Consider the following 21,910-nt stretch of genomic DNA (forward strand, 5'->3'; position numbering starts at 1 on the left):
ACGCTTTTTACTCCAATAGCTACGGTTTTAATACCCGTGAAAACATTTTGTTAGCCACAATTTTGGCACGTTTAGCCACACTCTTTTCCGTGGCAAAATAAAAGAATGCATAATAAAATAATTATTTCTGCCACACTTTACCGTGACAAAATTGACTAGGCCGAACTTTTTGGCCACAGTTTTTTCCGTGGCTAACGATAAAAGTTAAATTAAAAAAAATAATAATAAAAATGTTCCTTAATATAAAATTACATCATATAATATTAAAAAAATAATCAAATTTCTATACGTATTATCCATAGTATAAAAATATAAAATTAACAAATACTTAATATTGAAAAATAAATATCCTAAATTAAATGGATTTAATGTTAAAAAAAATATCCAAATAAAACTATTACAAAATAAATATCAAACTTTGCTAAAATGATATGCATTTCTTGTTACACAGAGGATCTACATGCAAAAATATTTCCAGGTAAATAACAAAAAAAAATACATCACTTCAGCCATTGAATTATACACTTCGTTGATACTCCAGTTGCCTTGTGTCCTCCAATAAAATCTGCTAAGCAAGATAGAGATCAGGAATTAAACTAATGTATTGATAGTTGATACACACAAAGAATATTGAAAAAAATAGTTATTAAGCATACTTTCAAAAGAGTTGCTCAAATTCATTATTTTTGGTCATGCCTCAGGCACCACACTCATCTCCACCAACAACAAGATAAGAAGAGAAAACTTAAATCGACGCAAGACTTGTATTATAGTATTTTAGAGAGGCAAAATTCAGAGAGACAAAATTCAGAATACTACCTCCGGAGATAATGACGGTGAGGGAGGTGCAATGGAGCAACTTAGGGTTTCTTTATTCGTCGTGATTCGAATTTGCCTGTAGAATTAGATTCCGTCGATTTTGCTTACTTCTTCGGTGACTCGGACTAACCGTACTCGAACTGCAAATTGTGGTCCCTTCTCTTCCACAAAAATGTCCACCTAGAACCTAAACAGGAACAAATTGAACTTTGATTTGAAGGTTAGCTAGCGAAAGAGCTAAGAAATTACGATTTGGAGAAACTGAAGAGAACGTTATTAGTGAAAGGGGTTGCTGCTTATGATCAAACTCAGCTAACAAATATAGGGATTCGGAAAATAGTGGGAAGAAGTTATTCTTAAAACTGCGTGAGTAGGCCACTAGATAAAAGTTGCACTTAACATTACCGCTAAAAATTTTATTCATCTATTTATAGATGTTAATTTGAATTTTGTTTAGAGAATTAACTATAACTCTTTAATTTAGAGTAAAATTTAATTTTAATAAAAAATATCAAATTGTAAAATTTATAACATTAAATTATATTTCAAAAATTTTACATATTAATTGAAATTTTGACTCGTTGAATTTTAAAAAAAATTGACATCAGTAAAAGTTAAAATATGTACTCTTTTGTACTCTTTTGGTACTCTTTTTATAATTTTAACATTCATCTTCAATTGAATCATTTTATTCCATTATCAAAGTCTCTAAATTTATGCATACTATAAAATTGGGCACCGAAACTGCATTTGATCAAGAAGAGCACAGACAAAAAAATGTAACAACTAAAAAATTTAAATAGTAAAATTGTATGTATATAATTTAATCTCTTTAGTTACATTACAATCTGATTTTTATACAAGTAATGAATAACACAACCACGTTAAAAATTATTGTTAAATAAAAAAAAATTAAGCAAATCAGCGCATAGATAGTACTAGGTAAAAAAACTTATAATTCAAAGATATGGCAGAGTTTAAGAGTCATATGAAATGAGAAAATTGCAAATCATCAACAACATTTAAAATCAAATCATTAATATATTTTATTAATTTATCAGTGGCACCACTCAAAAGGAGGGAGAAGAAACTAACAATTGAGAAATTGAAAAAGCTTGCACCCTGATAAATCAAATTTACCTTAGGTTAGAGTTTAAATTTGAAAAAAAGTATAAACCGTATAAAAATATTTTGAGAGAGATGGAGGAAAACATTAAATTAAGTACGGGAGGTGAAAATTGTTTGATTTTGCGATGGTAATCAATGGATCTGTGGTAATCGAGAGAACTTATCTCAAGTTAACCACGAACAAACAAAATCGTCAGAAAGCGGTACAAAATTTGGCCACAAAAATACAAGACATGGCAATCAGTTAACACGATCATATAAATTTACCACTATTTTTTGGTTCATGGGTATCTTCCCGTTGCTAATGACCGTGTTTCTAGTAGTGTTCTTTGTGATAAGAAATGTAATGAACATGGTAAAAAAATAGTATTATGTATCTTAAACAAGAGAAAAACAATTGAAAAAAATAAAACTATTCAAACAGTAATATAATTAAAAAGAGGACAAATTAAAGTATTATTAGTGTCTTATTAGAATTTGGATCAAGTCCTAATTTAATTTCTAATATTTTAAATGTCCTATTTTAGTTTTACAAAACTTTAAATGGGTTTAATATTATCTAACCGTTAAATTTGACATGAATAATTAGCATATTAAAGAGTCAATATTTTTTTATTTTAGTATGTAAGTAAAATTGACCCACTAAGGATAGTGAATTTTCATTTAATTCTGGAGTGTTGATAATTTATTACTAGAAGAAGATATGATTATGTTTATATTGGACTAACCACCAAAAAGCTCCGAAAAATATTTTGATGCTGACATAAATAACCTCCACTTTTCTTAACGACAAAAATACCCTTAATATTATTAAACGTGCCAAAAGTTTCCATCCGTAAAGAGAGACATACTCTATTAACAAAATTGGCTAAGGTGGCAAACGAAAATGCCAATGTGGCATCCATTTTATGAAACTCCTGTTAAGAAACCTTACTAATTCTCAATTTCTCCAATTTTTTTAATTTGAAATCCTAAATCATAATAATGAACAAAGCCATCATTCTTGTTTTCTCCGGTTCAACCCGTTTTCCAACTGTCTGTGCCATCATTCTTCTTCTCCATGAACTTGAAGCCAGGATTTCACCCAGTTTTTTTCCAAAGCTTTGTCGTTGTCATCGTGTTCGCCTTCCAGTTCCAGCTATGGTGGTTTTTTTATTCTTCTGACCGTCGCATTTCAGATCTGTCGTGCTCGCATTCCAGTTTCGGTAGTCTTTTCCTTTTTTATTTTTATTGTGTTTTTAGCTTTTTGTTGATGGTTATTGTGATAGTTTCTGTGTTGTGGTTGTTATGTAGTAGTTTCAAATTTTTGGTAGCCTTGGCAGCGACGGTGACTTTGGTGCAGGGAGGAGAAGAGAAAGACAGTCACGCCAAGAGAAGGAGAGGACGATAACACGGATTAGGGAGGAAGAGAAGAAGACGCTAATAGTGCTGGAAAGAGAAGAAGACAAAGTTCTTGCAGCAACAGTGGCTACGGTGGTGGAGGATTAGAGGTTGAGAAAAAAGTGATTTTTGAAAATTAGGATTTTTTACTGGGATTCAATTAGGATTACGATTTATAATTGAGTTTTGCTTGCCACGTTAACTAATTCTATTAACAAAACATGTCTCTGTTTATAGATAGGTATTTTTGGTACGCTTTTAATATTATTAAGGGTATTTTTGTTGTTAAGAAAAAAGAAAGTTATTTATGTCAGCATCAAAATATTTCGAAGGAGTTTTTGGTGGTTAACCACTACAACAAACGCGTTAGATGGCGGCGGTTGGAACTTCGGATGGCGGCGGTTTTTTGACCGCCGCTAAACATTCTGCAAAGGTTGGTCGACCGCTGATAGTAAGGGCGCTGGTAAACCTTTAGTGGCGGTTTTTTATGACCGTCGGAATAACCGTTGTTAAACTGTGTTTAGCGACAAATACATTTTGCAGCGGTTAGCAACCGCTGCTATCTTCACGAATTGATTATAGACCCTTTTTGCAGCGCTAGATAACCGCCACTATTTAATTTAGTTAAAATAATAGGATTTTGCAACGTTCCATAGTAACCGCCACTAAAAGTTCAATTTTGTTTTCATTTTAATTGATTATTTGAATTTTGGGATCATATCACAATCAATATTTAAAAAATCTTTTAATTTTAAAATGTTACGTATTAATTTAACTGATTATGTTTGCAATTACAGTAAAAAAAATACTTGACTTAAAACACAATGCTAAGATATTCCAACTAATATATATAGATCACAAAAGAAAATCGTTAATAACAATTTTTTCTCAAAGTGCACTGTTCACAAAGGAAAAAAAAATAATTTGTGTTTAAGATCCCTATTTTGCTCTACTTCCCAAAGACTTCAGCTGTACATCAATTTCAGGTGGCAAAGTATGTCCTTGCTGTTAGATGATGTATTTTACCAGGTTCTCTATGGCATGTATCTTTGCCTTGTGTTCTGCTGCCGCTGCCTTCAATTTTGTAATCTCCGCCTTTTGTTTTGCTACCACTGCCTTCAACTCTGTAATCTCTCTCTGATACTCCTCAATTTGCACTCCAGAATTTGATTGTGTGGTCTTACAAATAATTTCGGTTGGACATGTTCCAAAACCTAACCCCCGAACTCGTCTTGAATGCTCCTTTCCAAGGACTTGCGCAAGCGAATCAGTAACAGAAATCTCCTTCGAGGTTCCACCTTGGCTCTCGATACTCGTAATCGCTTCCTACAGACATACCAGAGTTAAGTTTTTGTGTTTTCGAAGTTAGCAACATGAATAGAGCAAGAGATGTAAATCATTCTTAACCAATACTTACTCCAACAACACGCGCATCATCATTCATATATGAGCCATCCCTTTTTTTATGAGTCATAATAAACACCTCTCCTCTGCTAATGCGCCTTTGCTATTTTTTCTCCTATAACCACCTTAAATATTTACACAATCATACATGTTACAAAAGAATATGACAAACCACAAAATATGTATCAAAGATAATACACACATAATTACCTCTTCATCCTTTAGCCTTGCCGTTGTCTTAAAGCTCCCAGTATGTGTATATAGTTACTTCGACCGATTTAGAGCATTTTGTCTACACCTTTTCTATAAATAAAGATACAAATACAGTTGATCATGCAATGAATTTTATAAAGTAATGACCCCTTCATAGTGTCCTAGATTTTTTTTAGGGTTTGAAACTTATTTGACTGATTTTTTGCTTTTTAATTCTATCACTTTCAATCAATCATTTTATTCAGGTATTAAAAATATTTAAAATTACAACACAAAATGGAGTACCAATTCAATATTAATTACTTTCATAGATTCCTTCAAACGATAGTTAAGGAACCATCTCCATTATTGTGCATCTATTCCTGATGGTTTACGCTTGGCATTTTCTTTGAAACTCTCTTCCTCGTCTTAAACCTTGTGAAACAAGTGGTTTCTTACTTCCTTCAAGATTTTTTCTAGCCTCTGAATCATTACCCGCTTTTTTTTTCTGTTGTCATCCTCCTCATACCGAAAGATTTTCTAAAAGTTTGAGACATAATGCGATGCATGTCCACAAATGGAAAAGTAAGAATTTGATCTAATTTTACATAACATAATAAATTCCAAATTTTAATAGCATACATTAATTGTGTCATATGCATGTTCTTTTAAAGTATTGTCCATTGTCTTCCAACTCTCTTCGTTGATGGAAAAATGTTAAAAGTCAGCACCCAGACTCCCTAGAAACCCACTCAATAATCTAGTTACCTGACCGATCAGTTGTAACTCTTCATTAAACTCCAGAATGATTTGTCTGCTAGGAAGAAGTACTACAGCCTCCTTGATGCTCAAACTCATCGTTCTTGTGACGCCATCATATAAGAAACAAATTACAAGGATTAATTGCATTAGTGTTGCCTAAAAATTAAAAAGAATACCAAAGTCATCCAATTATAATTAAATAATCCAGACTAAAGATAGAAATTTTATCGCTTACAACAATACTCCAATAATCTGTATCCTTGTAACCATTGGACTTGTTACGGGGTACAGCTTCTTCTTCAGCATATAAGTCATCAACGTAATCATCCTATGAGTCAACCTCATCAGCCTCGGGATCATAATCTTCATCATCCAAAAACTTTGTGTAGGCTCAGCAACATGTTCAGTCTCAGCATTGATATGCTGAGTTTTGTCAGCAGTGCCAGCGTTTGGGATACAGTTGTACTGCGATTTTCTAGGCATATTTTCAAACCTTCAAGCAAACTACTAACATTTATTAGAGAGTAAAATCTACCAAAAATCGAATGATAAAAATGGAATAAATTTAAAATTTCAGTGTAACTAAACAGATTACATTTCTTACATAAAAATCACATCTATTATTGAAATTTTGCAATCAAAATGACACCATAGATTTGACAAGATGAAAACTGTGCAGGAGAACATACAAGATGAGCTTCCTAAGATACTTATGGGAACATGTACACAAAATCATTTGGATTGTTCATCGAAAGCATTTATAAACAAGGATTAATATACGGGTTCTTCTTGCGCTGGCTTTGATGTAAATTTGGTCAATAAGTGGGCCTGTTAGGGACCACAATCATTGTTGTCATGTTCAAGAACTTGAGTTTACAATCTTAACATTATTTTAATATAGTGACTAAATAAAGCCTAAGAAGTTGACTCAATAGAACTTAACTAACTATTCTTAGAATTTTGTTTCTACTTTTTTCTAACAAGGGTTTAAATCGAATGAGAAGTGTTTGAGAAAAAAATAGATTCAAAGATTGCAATCCAAGTTAGTTAAGGAAGGGTTGTGATTTAGAGCAGTACTAGTGCAGTAGTTTCAACCTTCTCTGTTTATAGTAGTATTGCTTTCAGCCATTAAATTACTTACCATACCCTTTTTCTCTTTTAATATGTAATTTTTATCACATTTAAAGGTCTTCGGTCAATAAAACAAATATTAAAAAATTTATTGAAAATAAAGTTAATATATTTAATATTAGTCAAAGTTTAAAATTTGTTTCTTTTCGTTTTTTCTCTTTTATTCTAAGTGAAGGAATCCCTTAACAGGGCTCAGGGCTCAATACTTTATTGAACTTAATTAACTAAAAATAAAAAATGAATTCAATCAAAGGAAATGTAAAATAGATACAAGCTTTTATCAATTTCAATGGGTTAACAAAATTTCCTGACTATCCAATACCCCATAAATCAAACATTAGGCATACTATCAATTTTCATAGACTAGTAAATATACAACAAATTTCTTAAGGACTTAAATTATGTTAAATAAAACAATAATAATAGAATATTCCTTGGATAAATTGAAAAGTTAATAATGATAGAATAACTCACCACAAAGGCAGCAAAGGAGTGATCTCAACAAGGACCAGACCAACCGAAGACAATGGAAGACCTTATACAAGTACAGCTAAGAGGAATGACGAACACAATGAGCATATTAATCTGGTCAACACAACACGAACCCAAGCTGCAACAGAGGAGGAGCAACAATAGCAGAAGCACACAGCGTAGACTATATAGGAGAGTCTAGCGGAATGGTACGGCGAGATAAAATAAGGCTTGTGGCCCCAAATTAGGCATATGAATATGAGGAGAAGGTGGTTTGGCTTAAGTTAGGATTTTCGGTGAAACAGTGTGTGCTGAGAGGTATAAACGTGTGAAAATATTAAAGCTAAAATTTTGAATTTGTTACAAAAATCTTTCTTGGAATATTGGGCCTGATTTGTGCCGTTACACTAAATGAGACTTTTATAAAATATATTTGTGTAAATTGATTATCCTTCAGCATAGTAATGCATTTTATGTTGTTAATTAAGTTGCAAATATAATGTGTAACTTTCTGCTCTAGATATCTAGATAACATTGAGACTAGAATGAATCGACCGATGCGAATTGACGATGAACCTATTGGAGTACTCTGTAATGCATATGAAACCATGTTTCCGAAAGTTGGAAAGGTGATAGGGACTGCAACAAATTTTAAGCCGAGTCAAATGGAACGACTTCAAGCACATCGTCATGAGCTAGTCAACTGCGAGGCTATTTCTGACTTTATTGAGTAAGTAATCTTATGTAATATTTCAAACCTCGAATATAAATCATATAACACGTGCACTATTTGCAAATATTGTTCTCCAATTCCATATAGTTCATTTAGAGTTAAAACAAAGAGAAAGCTACGAGATCAAACAAGGTCGCAATCGAAAATAGACAGCATTGTGCACAAGGGATTTGTTCGGTGGTTCAAGCAACAGGTGAGCAAAGAGTATGCATTATGCCAATTGCCTTGATAGCATAAAACATTTACTATAATAAAACAACCTTTGATGAAATTAAGAATGGTTGTTATATGGTAGCAGGTTCCAATGGAGAGCACCCAGTATCCAAACGAGATTAAATGGCTTGCATGTGGACCGATACTTCAAGCAACACGTTATGGGGCATACAATGTCAACTGGTATAAGTTTAGAACTATGAAAAAGGAGGAAGGGATGAAAACCCAAAATATTGAAGTATATGTCTCGTCTAATACACAAAGTTATGCAAGTATGCGTGACAAAAAAGTGACTGTTGGTAGTGTTCCATACTATGGCAAAATAGTAGACATATTGTGTTGAATTATAGCTGTCGATTCTCAGTCGTGTTGTTCAAGTATTTTGGGCGGATATGACTATTAGTAGGGGCATAAAACAAGATCACTTGGATCTTATTAGTGTTAACTTCTCTCGTTCGATACACACCGGTGATCAAGAGGACCATGAGTCGTACATATTGGCATCAGAGGCACATCTTGTATACTATGTGGATGATGAAGTAGATAAAGAATGAAGTATAGTGGTTCATTTCAAGTCACGAGACTTATATGACATAGGAGAAGAGAATGAAGAAGCTAAAGTTGGTTTTTCTCCACAACCAGGATTGAACTTCTCAGCGGCAGGTGACATTGGAGACTTGCAATTGACTAGAGATGATGATATAGAAGACCCCGCAGACAATGCGGATAAAAATACCGACGAGGTTGCATAACAGAACTAGGGTTAAAGTCAACGATTGTTAACAGCGATCTTTTTATGATTAATGTGTGGCTTAATGTTCATGGCGTATGTAGATTGATAGTTATATCATGATTGGTCTTTTCCAAATTCAATTAAATCTTGACTGAATAGTAGGTTAATAAATAAAAGTAGTATCCCAATTCTTTTTATGATTTTGCTAGAAATAGTTAGCTTACAATGAGGTATTAATTTTGTTATTATCGTATTATGCAAACTATTAGATATAATCAATGCTAATGTTGTTATCACTACTAAATATTACTACACATAAAATGATAGCGTAACAGGGCAAATGAAAATGAAGGACTTTTCATCATGCTGTGCAAGCACAATATTCACTAAAGAGATGGCTATAGCCTCGCCATTCTCTTCATTGGAACATGCAATTTCTCTTGCTATAGAGATATGGTTTCACAAAATGAATGTGTGGTGTTGGTTGGAGGCTATTTCAAGACGTTCTTGTTACAATGAATACTTGAAATTGGCCAACGAATCTATCATGCAGGTTTGTTCATCAAGCATACCCTATTAAACTTGTCTTAAACTATTTTTTATCAATACATATGTTAAGTTGAAATATGATAACAAACTCGCTGCCTTAATATTTGCAATGTCAACATTCATATTTGTAGGAACTTTATTAATCGGGATCAATGTACGAGAAGAAATTTGGATATGTTTTGTGACATGTGCATCTGGAAAGAGCTCTGAAGATATAATTGCTGAACCGAAAGTAAAAAAATATTTTATATACAAAATTCTTAATAAAGACACAGTGTTGACCGAAAAAGATAATGAACTATCAATTTTATTATATAGATGCGCTTTACAAACAAGCATGCAGTTGAGTTGGATATTGCATCACAAGAGGAAATGAAATTTATAGAATTGCAAATTACACAGCTTCTTTCCAAAGAATCTGCCCAAATTGTCAACAACGGAGATGGTTATCGTTGTTTATTGTTGTTCAGTTTTAAATCATGTGTTAGAAAATTACACGTACTTTTTTTTTCTAAAGTACTATTTAATGACTTGGAAGTTGTTGGCATTGATATTGTACCTTTTTTATTCTATGTGGATTCATATTTTCAATTCTAGTTGAATATTCAGGCAAAATAGTTAACGACACTCTAGATGGGGCAGAGATTGATACAACAGATAATTTAGATGATATCTCCTCCACTAGCATTGACATGTCCATGAAGTTTGACTTGAATAAGGTGTCAGAAGAAGACAATAAAACTTTAGATGACCAACAAGTAGAAGATGACGTACATGTTACAAAACAGTGCTTCAACCTGAACAAAAAATCATGGTTTGGAGATGACCTATCAGATGTTGTGTCACGTGAAGCCAGTTGTTTCCCTTAATTACATTGTGTCCCTTAATTTAATGGTTCGGATTGCAGTATTACCTATGTCACTACTTTAACAATTACTTGATTTATGATTAGTAAGGCATAAGTTCGAATAAGCCTATTATAAACATATGCTCAATTGAAATTAGCATTAATTTATACATATTTTATGTATTTCTTTTAGATTTATGCTTGAATACAAACATATAAGTTCTTATACTAAATGAGAAAACCTCATTTTCAAGATTGTTCACCTAATTCAATATATTCTTTAATTAATTTTTTTAATGTAAAACGAGTGATACGGTTTAGGTAATAATAACTCAAACGTATTTGTCAAAATAAACTTATTAGAATATATCAAAAATTAAAATACAGGCAAACTCAATTTAATTACTAATGGAAAACTCTAATATTATGAAAGATAACATTTTTCTATTACAATGGTGAAGAAACTAGTGAGAAATGAAGTAGTTTATACTCTGTTAGTCTTTAAAAAGATATAACATCCGAATATTGAAGTTAACGGAAATGGTAAAGATGACGGCGGTTAGATTGAAACCGCCGCTAAAAAGTAAACGTTGAATCAGCTTTCCTTCCACTAATTATGTTTATTTAGCGGCAGTTAAACCATAACCGCCACTAAAAGGCAAACGTCTACCAATGCCCCGCATAGCCGCCGCTTTAACCGCTGCTAGTTTCAGTTTTGCAGCAGTTTTATACAACCGCACAAAACTGCTGCTGCCATCTGCCGTGTTTGTTGTAGTAAACCCTTATGTTCATTTAATATAAGGGAACAAGAATATATGATTTAACTAATAATATTATTAGCCAATGAGTTATAACTCAAATGGCATAGTCTTAAATAGCATAGTGCCATTAGGGTTTTGTGTGCCATGAGCTTTTGTGTGCGCTAGGATTTTGCGTGCCCATTAAGGTTTTACCAATTAACCTACAATCACATTGACCATTCTGAGTGTAATTCAGAGAGGATTCCTTGTGAAAGAATATCCTATGAGTGAGTGAAACAAAAACTATGGCTGCTGATGATGTAAGAAGTACGCAGAATCCTAATCTGTTAGGACCACAAGATGATGATGTGGTATGCATGGAGGAAGAAGATATTAGAGTCGGAATAGAAAATTGTTCTAAATGCATGATAGGTAGACTGATGGCAGATCGTGGATTCAGTGGAGGTACGATGGAGGCAGCATTTGGTGCTATTCGGAGTCACCCAGAAGGCCTACGGGTTAAAGCACACGGGGATAATGTTTTTCAATTCTTCTTTAACGATGAGTCAGATCTAATCATGGTAAAAAAGGGTTCACCATGGTTATTCAAGTAATTTGTCATCCATCTAAAAAGATGGAATGCATCGAGAAAGATAAAAGAGGAAGATTTCACCTTGATTCCAATCTAGGTGCAGATGTGGGGCAAGCCAGAATTCTATAAAACAAAAGAGGTAGCAAGAAAGATAGGGTAGCGACTTGAAAAAATCATTGATGTTGCTACTTTTTCAATGAAAGGAAGGGAGGATAGGATTATGAAGGTTAGAGTGGTGCTCAACATTACAAAAATTCTAAAGCAATCTATCAGGATTTCTAGTCCAGATAAGTTGATATATGAGATACTGCTGAAGTATGAAAAAAATAGGAACTTATTGCACTCTATGTGGCTTTATTGGACATGAAAATCAAATTTGTTCCAACCATAATGAATCTGCAGAGGAACAGGGAGAAATAAGGGAGCGATGGAGTGCAGAATTGAAGGCGGATCAAATCGGGTGGAAGATTAAGGAGCAGAAAGAAAATTTCAATCCAAACCAGGCCAAGACGGAGACAGGTCCAAACCACTACAACAAAATACCTACACCAGTCAACCTTCTCAAAAGCTTTTCCAGTCTTTCAGTCAATGAACCAACCGATAACATACCTAGTTTTAACCAGCAAAACTCACAAACCCAAGCCTTAACACCTTCAACAGTAGTCAAGCAAAACAATAATCATAAATCAACACAAATGCACCATTCAAACCAGTAAACACAACCCAACCAATTCTTTCACATAGAAATCCCAACATTATACCTAAATCTAACTAGCCATGTAATTCCCCAAATCCAACCCACATATACTCAAAATACATCATTACATTCCTACCCTGAACTAACTAGCCACATAATTCAGATCACCCAAGCACAGCCACAAATACACCCCCCCCCCAATTCTCCACTTCACACAACTGCAGTCGACAACAAAATAAAAAGAGAGGAATGCATAACAGGGACACCAGGGGATTTTACAGGCAGTTTTCATTTAGGAAGTAATAAGGAACAATCTGCAAGGAGCTATAAAAAACTTAAGCTAAAACATTTGGCTAGGAGAACAGATGATAGAGAGAATGTACACCAGCTGGTGGGAGCAAAAAGAAGTGCTGGACAATGGAAAGTAAAGTCAAAACATGAAATAAATGGAAAGATAATGATGATAAATGCTGAACGGGAGTAGGGTGCCACCCCACAATTGGAACCCCATGGTCATGAAGATGATAATATGGAACTGCCGGGGTTTGGAAAAATCCCTGACAGTTCACAACATCAAAGGGATGCGAATTTTCCATCCCCCCGAGGTGTTTTTTCTCTGTGAAACAAAACTGCAGCCTCAGTATGTGAAGAGATAGCTTAGATCATGTGATTTCTCTGAGTTTTATCATGTTAAACCTATGGGAATAGCAGGTGGCCTATCACTAGCATGGAGAAATGGGGAGCAAGTGGAGATTATTTAGAGTGAGGAGTTTTTCATTGCATTCTCAATAGAGGACAATGAACAATAAACCACAAGGAAGATAGTGGGTGTGCATCTAAATAGCAATGATCTGATCCAGACTCAACAATTTGAGAGGTTGCTAAAAATATGTAGGAATCTCGGGGATAATTATATGATTATAGGATATTTCAACGCTATTTTAGCTACTCACAAAAAGGAAGGAGGTAGGGAGAAATCTGCCCAATCCATTCAAAGTTTTCAAGACTTTGTTAATAGGAGACAACTCTCTGATATGGGTTACATTGGAGAAAAATTTACATGGTGGAGCAAAAGTTGTCAGGGAAGAGCTATTCAAGAAGGGTTAGATTGAGGGCTGATATCTACCAGACTCAGAGAGGAATATCCAATGTCAATAATCACGCACCTAGAAGATACCAGGTCTAATCATAAATCTCTACTCGTGTGCTCAAACCCGGCTATTATTAAAAGTAAGCGGCGTTTCATATTCCAAGAAAGATGGTGTGGTTCTGAATTAATTGACAAAATTGTGATAGAGGTTTGAAAGACACAAGTGACAGGTTCCCCAATGTTTAACCTATTCCAGAAGCTTAAGAAATGCAGATATGAAATAATAAAATGGCTATCATCAGGGGCAAGTAACTCGAGAAGAGAAATTGAGATACTTGAAGCTTCTCTAGCTGTGGCAAAGGAATCTATCCCACATATGGAGAAAGCTCAGAATCTGCAGATTGAGGATAATCTCTCCAAAGCGGTGATGAATGAAGAACGCTTTTGGAGAGAGAAATCTCGAGTTAACTGGCTTAAGTGGGGAGGATCAGAATACTCGATTTTTTCATATGAAAAATCAAGAAAGAAATAGAAGAAATAAAATCTGGAAGCTAGAAGATGAGGATGGATCTTGATATACTACTCCGGATACAATTGGTAATAGAGCAGAGAGGTATTTTCAGGAGTTATTCACATCAAGCTCTCCCCAAGAACCCTCACATGAATTGGATGGTATTCAACGGAAGATTACGTCATAGATGAATCACAGACTCACAAGGCTAGCTTCTGAAGAAGAGATAAAACGAGCGGTATTCTCAATTAATGCAGAGGCAGCACCCGGAGAAGATGGTTTTACAGCTAAGTTTTTTCAATTTTATTGGGAGACTACTAAACGGATGTCTATAGAGCAGTGAAAAGTTTTTTTTTTAGCATAAGAAGTATCCTAAAAGGTTTTAATCATACGTACATTTGTTTAATTTCTAAAGTGCCAAATGCAACCTCCATGCAGCAGATTCGGCCAATTAGTCTCAGCACCACCTTCTACAAAATTATCTCTAAGGTACTTGTTCATCAACTACAGCCTCTAATGAATTTACTTATAACTGATAACCAGGGTGCTTTTATAAGGGGTAGATTGATTAGTGACAACATATTGGTGGCACATGAATGCATGCACTTCTTGAAAAATAAAACCTCTGGAGGAGAAGAATTGGCCCTAAAGATTGACATGGGTAAGGCATATGATAGGGTGGAATGGTCATTTGTTTGGTTTATGATGCGAAAGCTGGGTTTTTATTCTAAATGGATTGGGTGGATGAAAGAATGTGTATCTACAATCACCTATTCTGATATTGTGGAAGGTTCACCAACTGGTTTCTTTAAACCAAGTAGAGGACTCCGACAAGAAGATCCCCTATCTCCGTACCTTTTTCTTTTCTGTATAGAAGGTTTGTCCCATCTGTTCCATAAAGAAGAACAAAATAGTTTGTTTCAAGGACTCAAAGTGAATGTTAGATGTTCATCTATCAACTATCTGCTATTTGCAGACAATTCCCTCTTATTTTGCAAAGCAAACCAGTAAAATTGTCTTAATTTACTACAATTTCTTAAAAACTATGGCAACATGAGCGGACAAGTGATTAATTTCACAAAATTCACAGTATTTTTCAGCAAAAATACGGATCAGCAAGTTCGAGAAGACCTATCGAATGTTCTAGGCGTACCAAATGTGAGGGCACAAGATAGGGACCTAGGACTTCCCTCAATAGTCAACATATCTAAGAAAAGCACTTTTGCATTCATTAATGATAAGGTATCAAAAAAGCTAACTTACTGGAAACGCTTTTTTCTCTCTACAAGTGACAAGGAAGTATTGATTAAGGCAGTAGGTTCAGCCATACCAGTCTACATACTGAGCTGCTTTAAATTGCTGAACACCCTCTTGGATGAGCTTCACCAAATGATGCTGCAATTTTGGTGGGGACAGAGAAAATGTGAAAAAAAGATGCAGTGGATCAGTTAGGACACACTAAGCAGGGAAAAGATGAATGGAGGACTAGGATTCAAAGACCTAAAAGCCTTTAACCTGGCTATGCTAGCCAAACAAGGCTGGAGATTGCTCAAAAAACCACACTCGCTGTTCCATAAAATATTCAAGAATAAATACTTTCACTACTCTTCCTTTCTTGAAGCTAAAGCAGGACACAGGCCATCCTGGGCATGGCAAAGCTTACTAAAGGGCCGAAAGGTACTAGAAAAAGGGGTGAAATGGCATGTAACTAAACAAGGAGATGTTTGAACAAGGGAGGATCCATGGTTTGGAGCTCAACCACCATTTCTTATACCTAATGGAGAATGCAGAAATGAAAATCTTACCTGACTTAGACAACTATTTACAAGTCTGGTGAATGAAATCAAACACTCGTCAATATGAACTTTGGCCATGAAACAGCACAGGAAATTCAGCTCCCTATCACACAGGAAGAAGACTCAATATATTGGGTACATATTAATTCTGGAGAGTTTACAGTAAAATCATGATATGCAATTGCGTACCAATTTTACCATCCCCCATAAGAACAAATCAGCACTTCCAGCATAAAGAAATATGGGAAAAGCTCTGGAACCTAAAAGCACAACCGAAAGTGAAATTATTTGTGTAGAAATTAATTCATGAAGAAATTGCAGTTATGAAAAAGTTGAATAGAAAAATACACCAAATTTCAGCTAATTGCCCCAGATGCTTCATCGTTACAGAATCCCCAATTCATGCCACTGTACTATGTCCTGATATGGTAGGGTTGTAAAATTTATCCCCTCTAGCCAATTCAATTAACAAAGACCCAGCATTAGAAGTATGGGAGTGGTGGAATCACACGACTGAAGAACTGAAAAAGCAAGATAATTATTAAATTAGAAGTGCCCAACTTGCTTACCTTCTATGGCATTCTTGGCTTGCGAGGAACAACTTCATTTTTGACAAGAAGAAAATACCTCCCGAAAAAGTTCTGTCTCGGGCCATGTAGGCAGAGGAGGAGTTTCGCCGACACCACCAAGCTCGAAGAGCTTCGTCGCCATAGCCAGAAGCTCTGGTCTCTCAGAAGACATTATCTTTCCTTTTTCCTTTGTTTTTATCCTTCCTGATTAGAATTTAAGTATCGTATTTGTTTTTGGCTATGTTTGGATTTTTTCCCTCTATGTACTATGTAGCTAGTTGGTTTTAGTTTTATCTTTTAGTAATAAAATGATATAATTTTAGAAAAAAAAATGGCATAATGTTTTCATACTCATTAAAAAGATTGTGGGTTCGAGCCTTTCTATCTTTATTAAAAAAAAAAACTAATAATCATACAACACATAATCCATAACTAAAAAAAGGAAAAAAATAAAATAGCATATGATATATATTGACAAATCAAATACTACATATTATATATAGATTGTCATATACAAATATGATAGGTGAACAAGTTACGTTGACAAACTCTGACAAACAAAAGTTACGTTGACAAAAATAAAGGAATTGGCTTTTGAAACCAAAAAAAACTCATCATAAACAATTTTAAAGTAAAGTATGAGAATCAAATTTGAAAAAAAAAATGTTTTATACGGGGGCTGAATTAAATATTAAATGATAGCGATGGAAAATTATGATTTGAAGAAAATTTATCAGAGTAATTCTAATAGAATTTTTTTGAGAAATAATTTTGATTTTTATAGTAATTTAATCGATTTAAAATTAAAATTTTTATTGGATGCAATTTTTAAAATAATATTAATATTAATAAATAAAGACAGTATTTTTTTAAATAAAGACTAGTGAAATACTATTACTTATATAATTCATTAAACTTATTAAATGAACTCATGAACATCGCAACATTTTATTATAACGTTGATATTATAATGTTATGACAAAGACTCAATTAAAATATACTTAAATAAATAAAATGTATTCAGTTATATTATGCATTTTTTATTCTATTTTTATTATCTTTTTATTAATTTAGTAGGAAATAGATTCAAATCAATTTGATGTAAGTTTTTTTTCAATTATTTACAAAATTTTAATTTTTTTTCCATCCAAATACAAAAAAAAGTCTCACATTAAGTGTGTAATATCTTTTAAATATATTATATATAATTATTAATTTTATAATTTTTTATTTTTTATTTTAGTTAAATTTTTACAAAATAATTAAAATTAAAATCAAATCAAATATTAAAATAACACATCTTACATTAAGTAATAAATTAATGTTTATGATAAATAATCTCATAAATATTTATATGCTATTTTTGGAGAGGCTATATATATATATATATAGAATTAATTAAGATAATACGATTAGTATTGGGTTAACCTAATTAAAAAATTATACTATAAATAAGAATATGATGTAATAATATAAGATAGGTATGATATAATAGAAATTTCTTTTTTCTTTTGGTCCTAATTCTAAAAATTTTTCTTGCATTCTTTCTAATTATCTTTAATTTTCTCTATACTTAATACAAATTCGTATCAAATGATTGAATAATAATGACGATTGAATATTAACCTTTGGAAGGATATAATAATAATAATAATAATAATAATAATAATAATAATAATAATAATTTGATGAAGAAAATAATTTTTTTTGCTTCTATTTTTCTAAAAATAATATTGTTGGTTTCTAAAAAAATAAATATTTTTTAATAAATTACTTTTTAAGAGATGTATGTATTTAAATATGTTAATGTGTAATATTTAAAAAAAAATATATTTTTTCACTAAAATAAGATAATCAAAATAAGTATTAGAAAAAACAAAATCTGTAAAATGACTTTTTTTTTAACCTATAAAATAAACGAATCTAGAATATTTCGCCATACAATAATATGTTTTATTTAAATTATACTTTATTTAATTTATTGAGGAATTATACTGGTCTGATAAATAAAAATATATTGAGGGTTCATTTCGAATTTTCTAAATGTTTCTTTTGAATATTTTATTTTAAATATCTATTCAATAAATAAATGTTATTTTACATTTTGATGTAATTAAAAAGATTTTTATTATATTTTTTAATCTGATAAATATATAGATTGTTGTATGTACGATACAAAATTCGAATTCTAACATTTATTTAAGTGAATTAACCACTAAATAAAATTAATTATTGTTGTTTAAATTTATGATTAATGTAATTATAAAATATTTTTTATCTTTAAACATTTTTTTATAATATGAAAAATATTTTTCTTTATTTCCAAAAACAGGTTAATAACATAAAAACATCTGTTAGTTAAAATAAATATCCATTCCTCATCATAAGTACCTATGAGTTATAAGCAACTCTCGAATTTTATTCCTTGAAATTATCAATTATTCTTATGTTTTTGGGCATAATTTTTTTTCATTTATAACACTACAGTTGTTTGTAATATATTATAAGAAACAAATCAGATATAATTAAGGATAAAACGCAACCACATGCTATAATGATCAATAGCTCTCAATTGCTAAACATTTCTTTCAAGCGTGTAATTCAACAATTAAATTCATTGAACTCCACTGGTATTTCAGAAGTACCCCAAAAGACATGGAAATCCCAATTAAATTTAAAAATCTCCCTTTCTTAACAAATTTCCCTTTCTTAAAAATGGCTAAAATCTCAAAGCCTCCTTATTAGTACCATCAATAACAAAAATAGAAAAAAGAAAAGAAAAGAAAGATAAAGAAACTATCAGAACTCAAACCATTTATATCCATGATCAAATCCTTAGAAAACGTTGTATTTTTATACTAGCGGCCAATGCTGTCCCTTCAACCACATACGTGTTGGACTAACGCCGGATATCACGTACAAAATTTTGAAAAATTTAATTGTTATTTGTTCTTTTCTCAGAGAATAAATTGAAAGAAAATGACTTTGAATGATCAAATTATTTGTAAAAATACTTTTTAAATTTATTAAAGAAAAGAATATCTTTAAAATATTTTAAAATGTAATAAGATTATTCAATTGTTAAATATATTTTTTTAAAAATACTTTAATTTCAAAATTGTATTTTGATGTAATTGTTTATAAGTATAAATAAAAAATTTAGAAATTTTTTAAAATTTAATAATTTTACTGGTATGTAAATTTTTTTGTGAATCTTTTTGTAGATGCCAATTTTTTAAACTAATAAAAGATCTAGAGATTGAATTTCTAATAGTTATTAAAATATTTTCACAAAATACCTTATCAAATACATAATAAGTCATTTGCCGATAGAAAAAACTTGTACCATTTACATTATTTTTTAATCGTATTTTTAAATATTTATAATTATTTGTTTCATTAGAGTACTTGTTTTTTCTCTTTAAATTATTGTAAGAGATTATTTAATTTGGTCTTCTTTAATGCCATATTAAGATGGTCTTAAATGAATATATTTTACGTGTTATATTTTGTTAACTCATTCAATATGGATTGAGCTTTATTCTAAACCTATTTTTGGTAAAAGTATATTTTTTGTTTTTTATTTAAAAATTATGTTAAAATAAGAATTAGACATAAGACGTTAGTTATACTTATTTTAATTTTTTTTTATATTAAGAAATGGTATACTAATCTTAAACTTTCATTTACCTTCTAGTAATTTTAGATAATATCATCGAAACAACCTTCATTTCTTTTTTAGAATCACCTTGAAAAAAAAAAATCCAAACACAACCTACGTTATCATTGAGAAATATTTTCTCAAATAAAATAAAAAACATCATTATTTTTCAGAAACAATTATTCCATAATAAACTTGCTTTTATTTTTGGATAATTTTAATTTAGTATATTTTTATTTTTTAAATTAATCTAATTTTATTCACATAATTTAATATTTAAATATACAGAATTTAAATTAATAATTTAATTTAATTTGATAAAAAAAATTGTATTATTATACTTACATGACTAATTTTATTTATTCGGTTTTAAAAAATTAACGGATTAAAACTAGTAATTTTAAATTAATAAATCAATGTATTCATATTATTTTAAATTAAAAATTTTTAAATAAAATTACTCTTATTATTTTAAAAATTTTAATTTAAATAAACGTATTCGTATTATTTTTCAAATAATTTTAAAATTAATATAAATAAATTTATTTAAAATTTTTAAAATTTAAATTTTAAATAAACATACTCGTCTTATTTTAAATAAATGTTTTCATATTATTTTTTAAAAAGAATCTCAACAACTAAATATGATCTTTAAGTATCTCAACAAAAAGAAATATATATATATATATATATATATATATATATATATGAAGAAATTATTAAATCTTATCTAAAAAATATAGCTAGAGATATCTTTTATTTAAAATAATAAAAACAAAAAATAGGTTTTATTTGTTATATTTTAAAAATAATACGAATATATTAAATTTTTAATTTAAAATTATCTGTTTAATTATTTTTTTTAAATCAATTAAACATAATTAATCATATGAGTACAATAATATTATTATATTTATTTTTATCAAATTAAATTAAATCGTTAATTTAAATTATATTTATTTAAATTTTAAATTATATAAATAAATTAGATTAATTTTAAAAATAAAATATATCAATAAAATCTTATCTTTGTATATTAATGGTTATGTTGTAGATTAATTTTAAAAATAAAATATATCAATAAAATTATGTCATTTATTTTTATCAATAAGATCTAATCTTTGTTTTAAATTTTAGAATTAAAAACTCTCATTTCTACTCATGAAAGTTGAAAACGCTGACATATCTAATCATAAAAGATGAAAATTATCATTTGTATCAATAAAAAATGTTTTTTGCAAATAAAATTATTCAAACTCTAAAAAATTGAGTAAAATTCCTAAACTACCCTTCTTTCCACTACTACCATCATCTCCCCCCTTCTTCTCTCTCAATGTTCTCAACGACCCAATCCCAACATCGACACATTGCCGCTCAATACCACCGCCCTGCCCTCTTCCTCAACCGTCAACCTAACCCCTTCGCCGCACACTCCTCCATCGGTGTCGATCGCGACTCAGTACCACCATCACCAACATAATCATCTAACGCAAGTTCAGCCTCTAAATCTAAGGATGCTTTGAGCAGTGTGAGCGATTCGTTTGGGATGGGTACCGTCACTACAGTTAACTTCATCATCCCCCTAACGGAATCCATAGAGCGCGTGAAGATGCTTCTGCATTACACATCATTGCTTCCACCATTCGACGACTCGGATCGGGTTCCAAAGAACCGGATTCAGATATGCACACACACTTAAAGGCTGCGACTTTTTCAAGGGTTGATCGAAAAATGGTGTCTAGAAACGACTCAGTTGAGTCCTTCTTCAATTCTATTTAGGTTGTGAAGGAATCGTTGTCCCCTTTGAAAGTGGGTATTTAGAAAGCTACAAAGGATGTTGAGCACTGCTTCCTGTCAGGGCACAAGAATAAGGACACAAAAGGTGTCTGTTT

The 21,910-nt window shown here is 31.3% G+C and overlaps 1 protein-coding gene across 1 annotated transcript; it reads left to right on the forward strand.

Moving 5' to 3' along the window:
* Positions 1-9,191: 9,191 nt before the first annotated feature.
* Positions 9,192-10,384, forward strand: LOC130939961 (uric acid degradation bifunctional protein TTL-like). The gene is made up of 5 exons (XM_057868021.1): positions 9,192-9,196; positions 9,294-9,519; positions 9,586-9,747; positions 9,834-9,960; positions 10,125-10,384. Exons 1-5 carry the CDS (start codon positions 9,192-9,194, stop codon positions 10,382-10,384), a joined length of 780 nt encoding a protein of 259 aa, XP_057724004.1.
* The last annotated feature ends 11,526 nt before the right edge of the window (positions 10,385-21,910 follow it).

Source organism: Arachis stenosperma, chromosome 7, assembly GCF_014773155.1.
Source record: "Arachis stenosperma cultivar V10309 chromosome 7, arast.V10309.gnm1.PFL2, whole genome shotgun sequence".
In the NCBI taxonomy this organism is placed as follows: domain Eukaryota; kingdom Viridiplantae; phylum Streptophyta; class Magnoliopsida; order Fabales; family Fabaceae; genus Arachis; species Arachis stenosperma.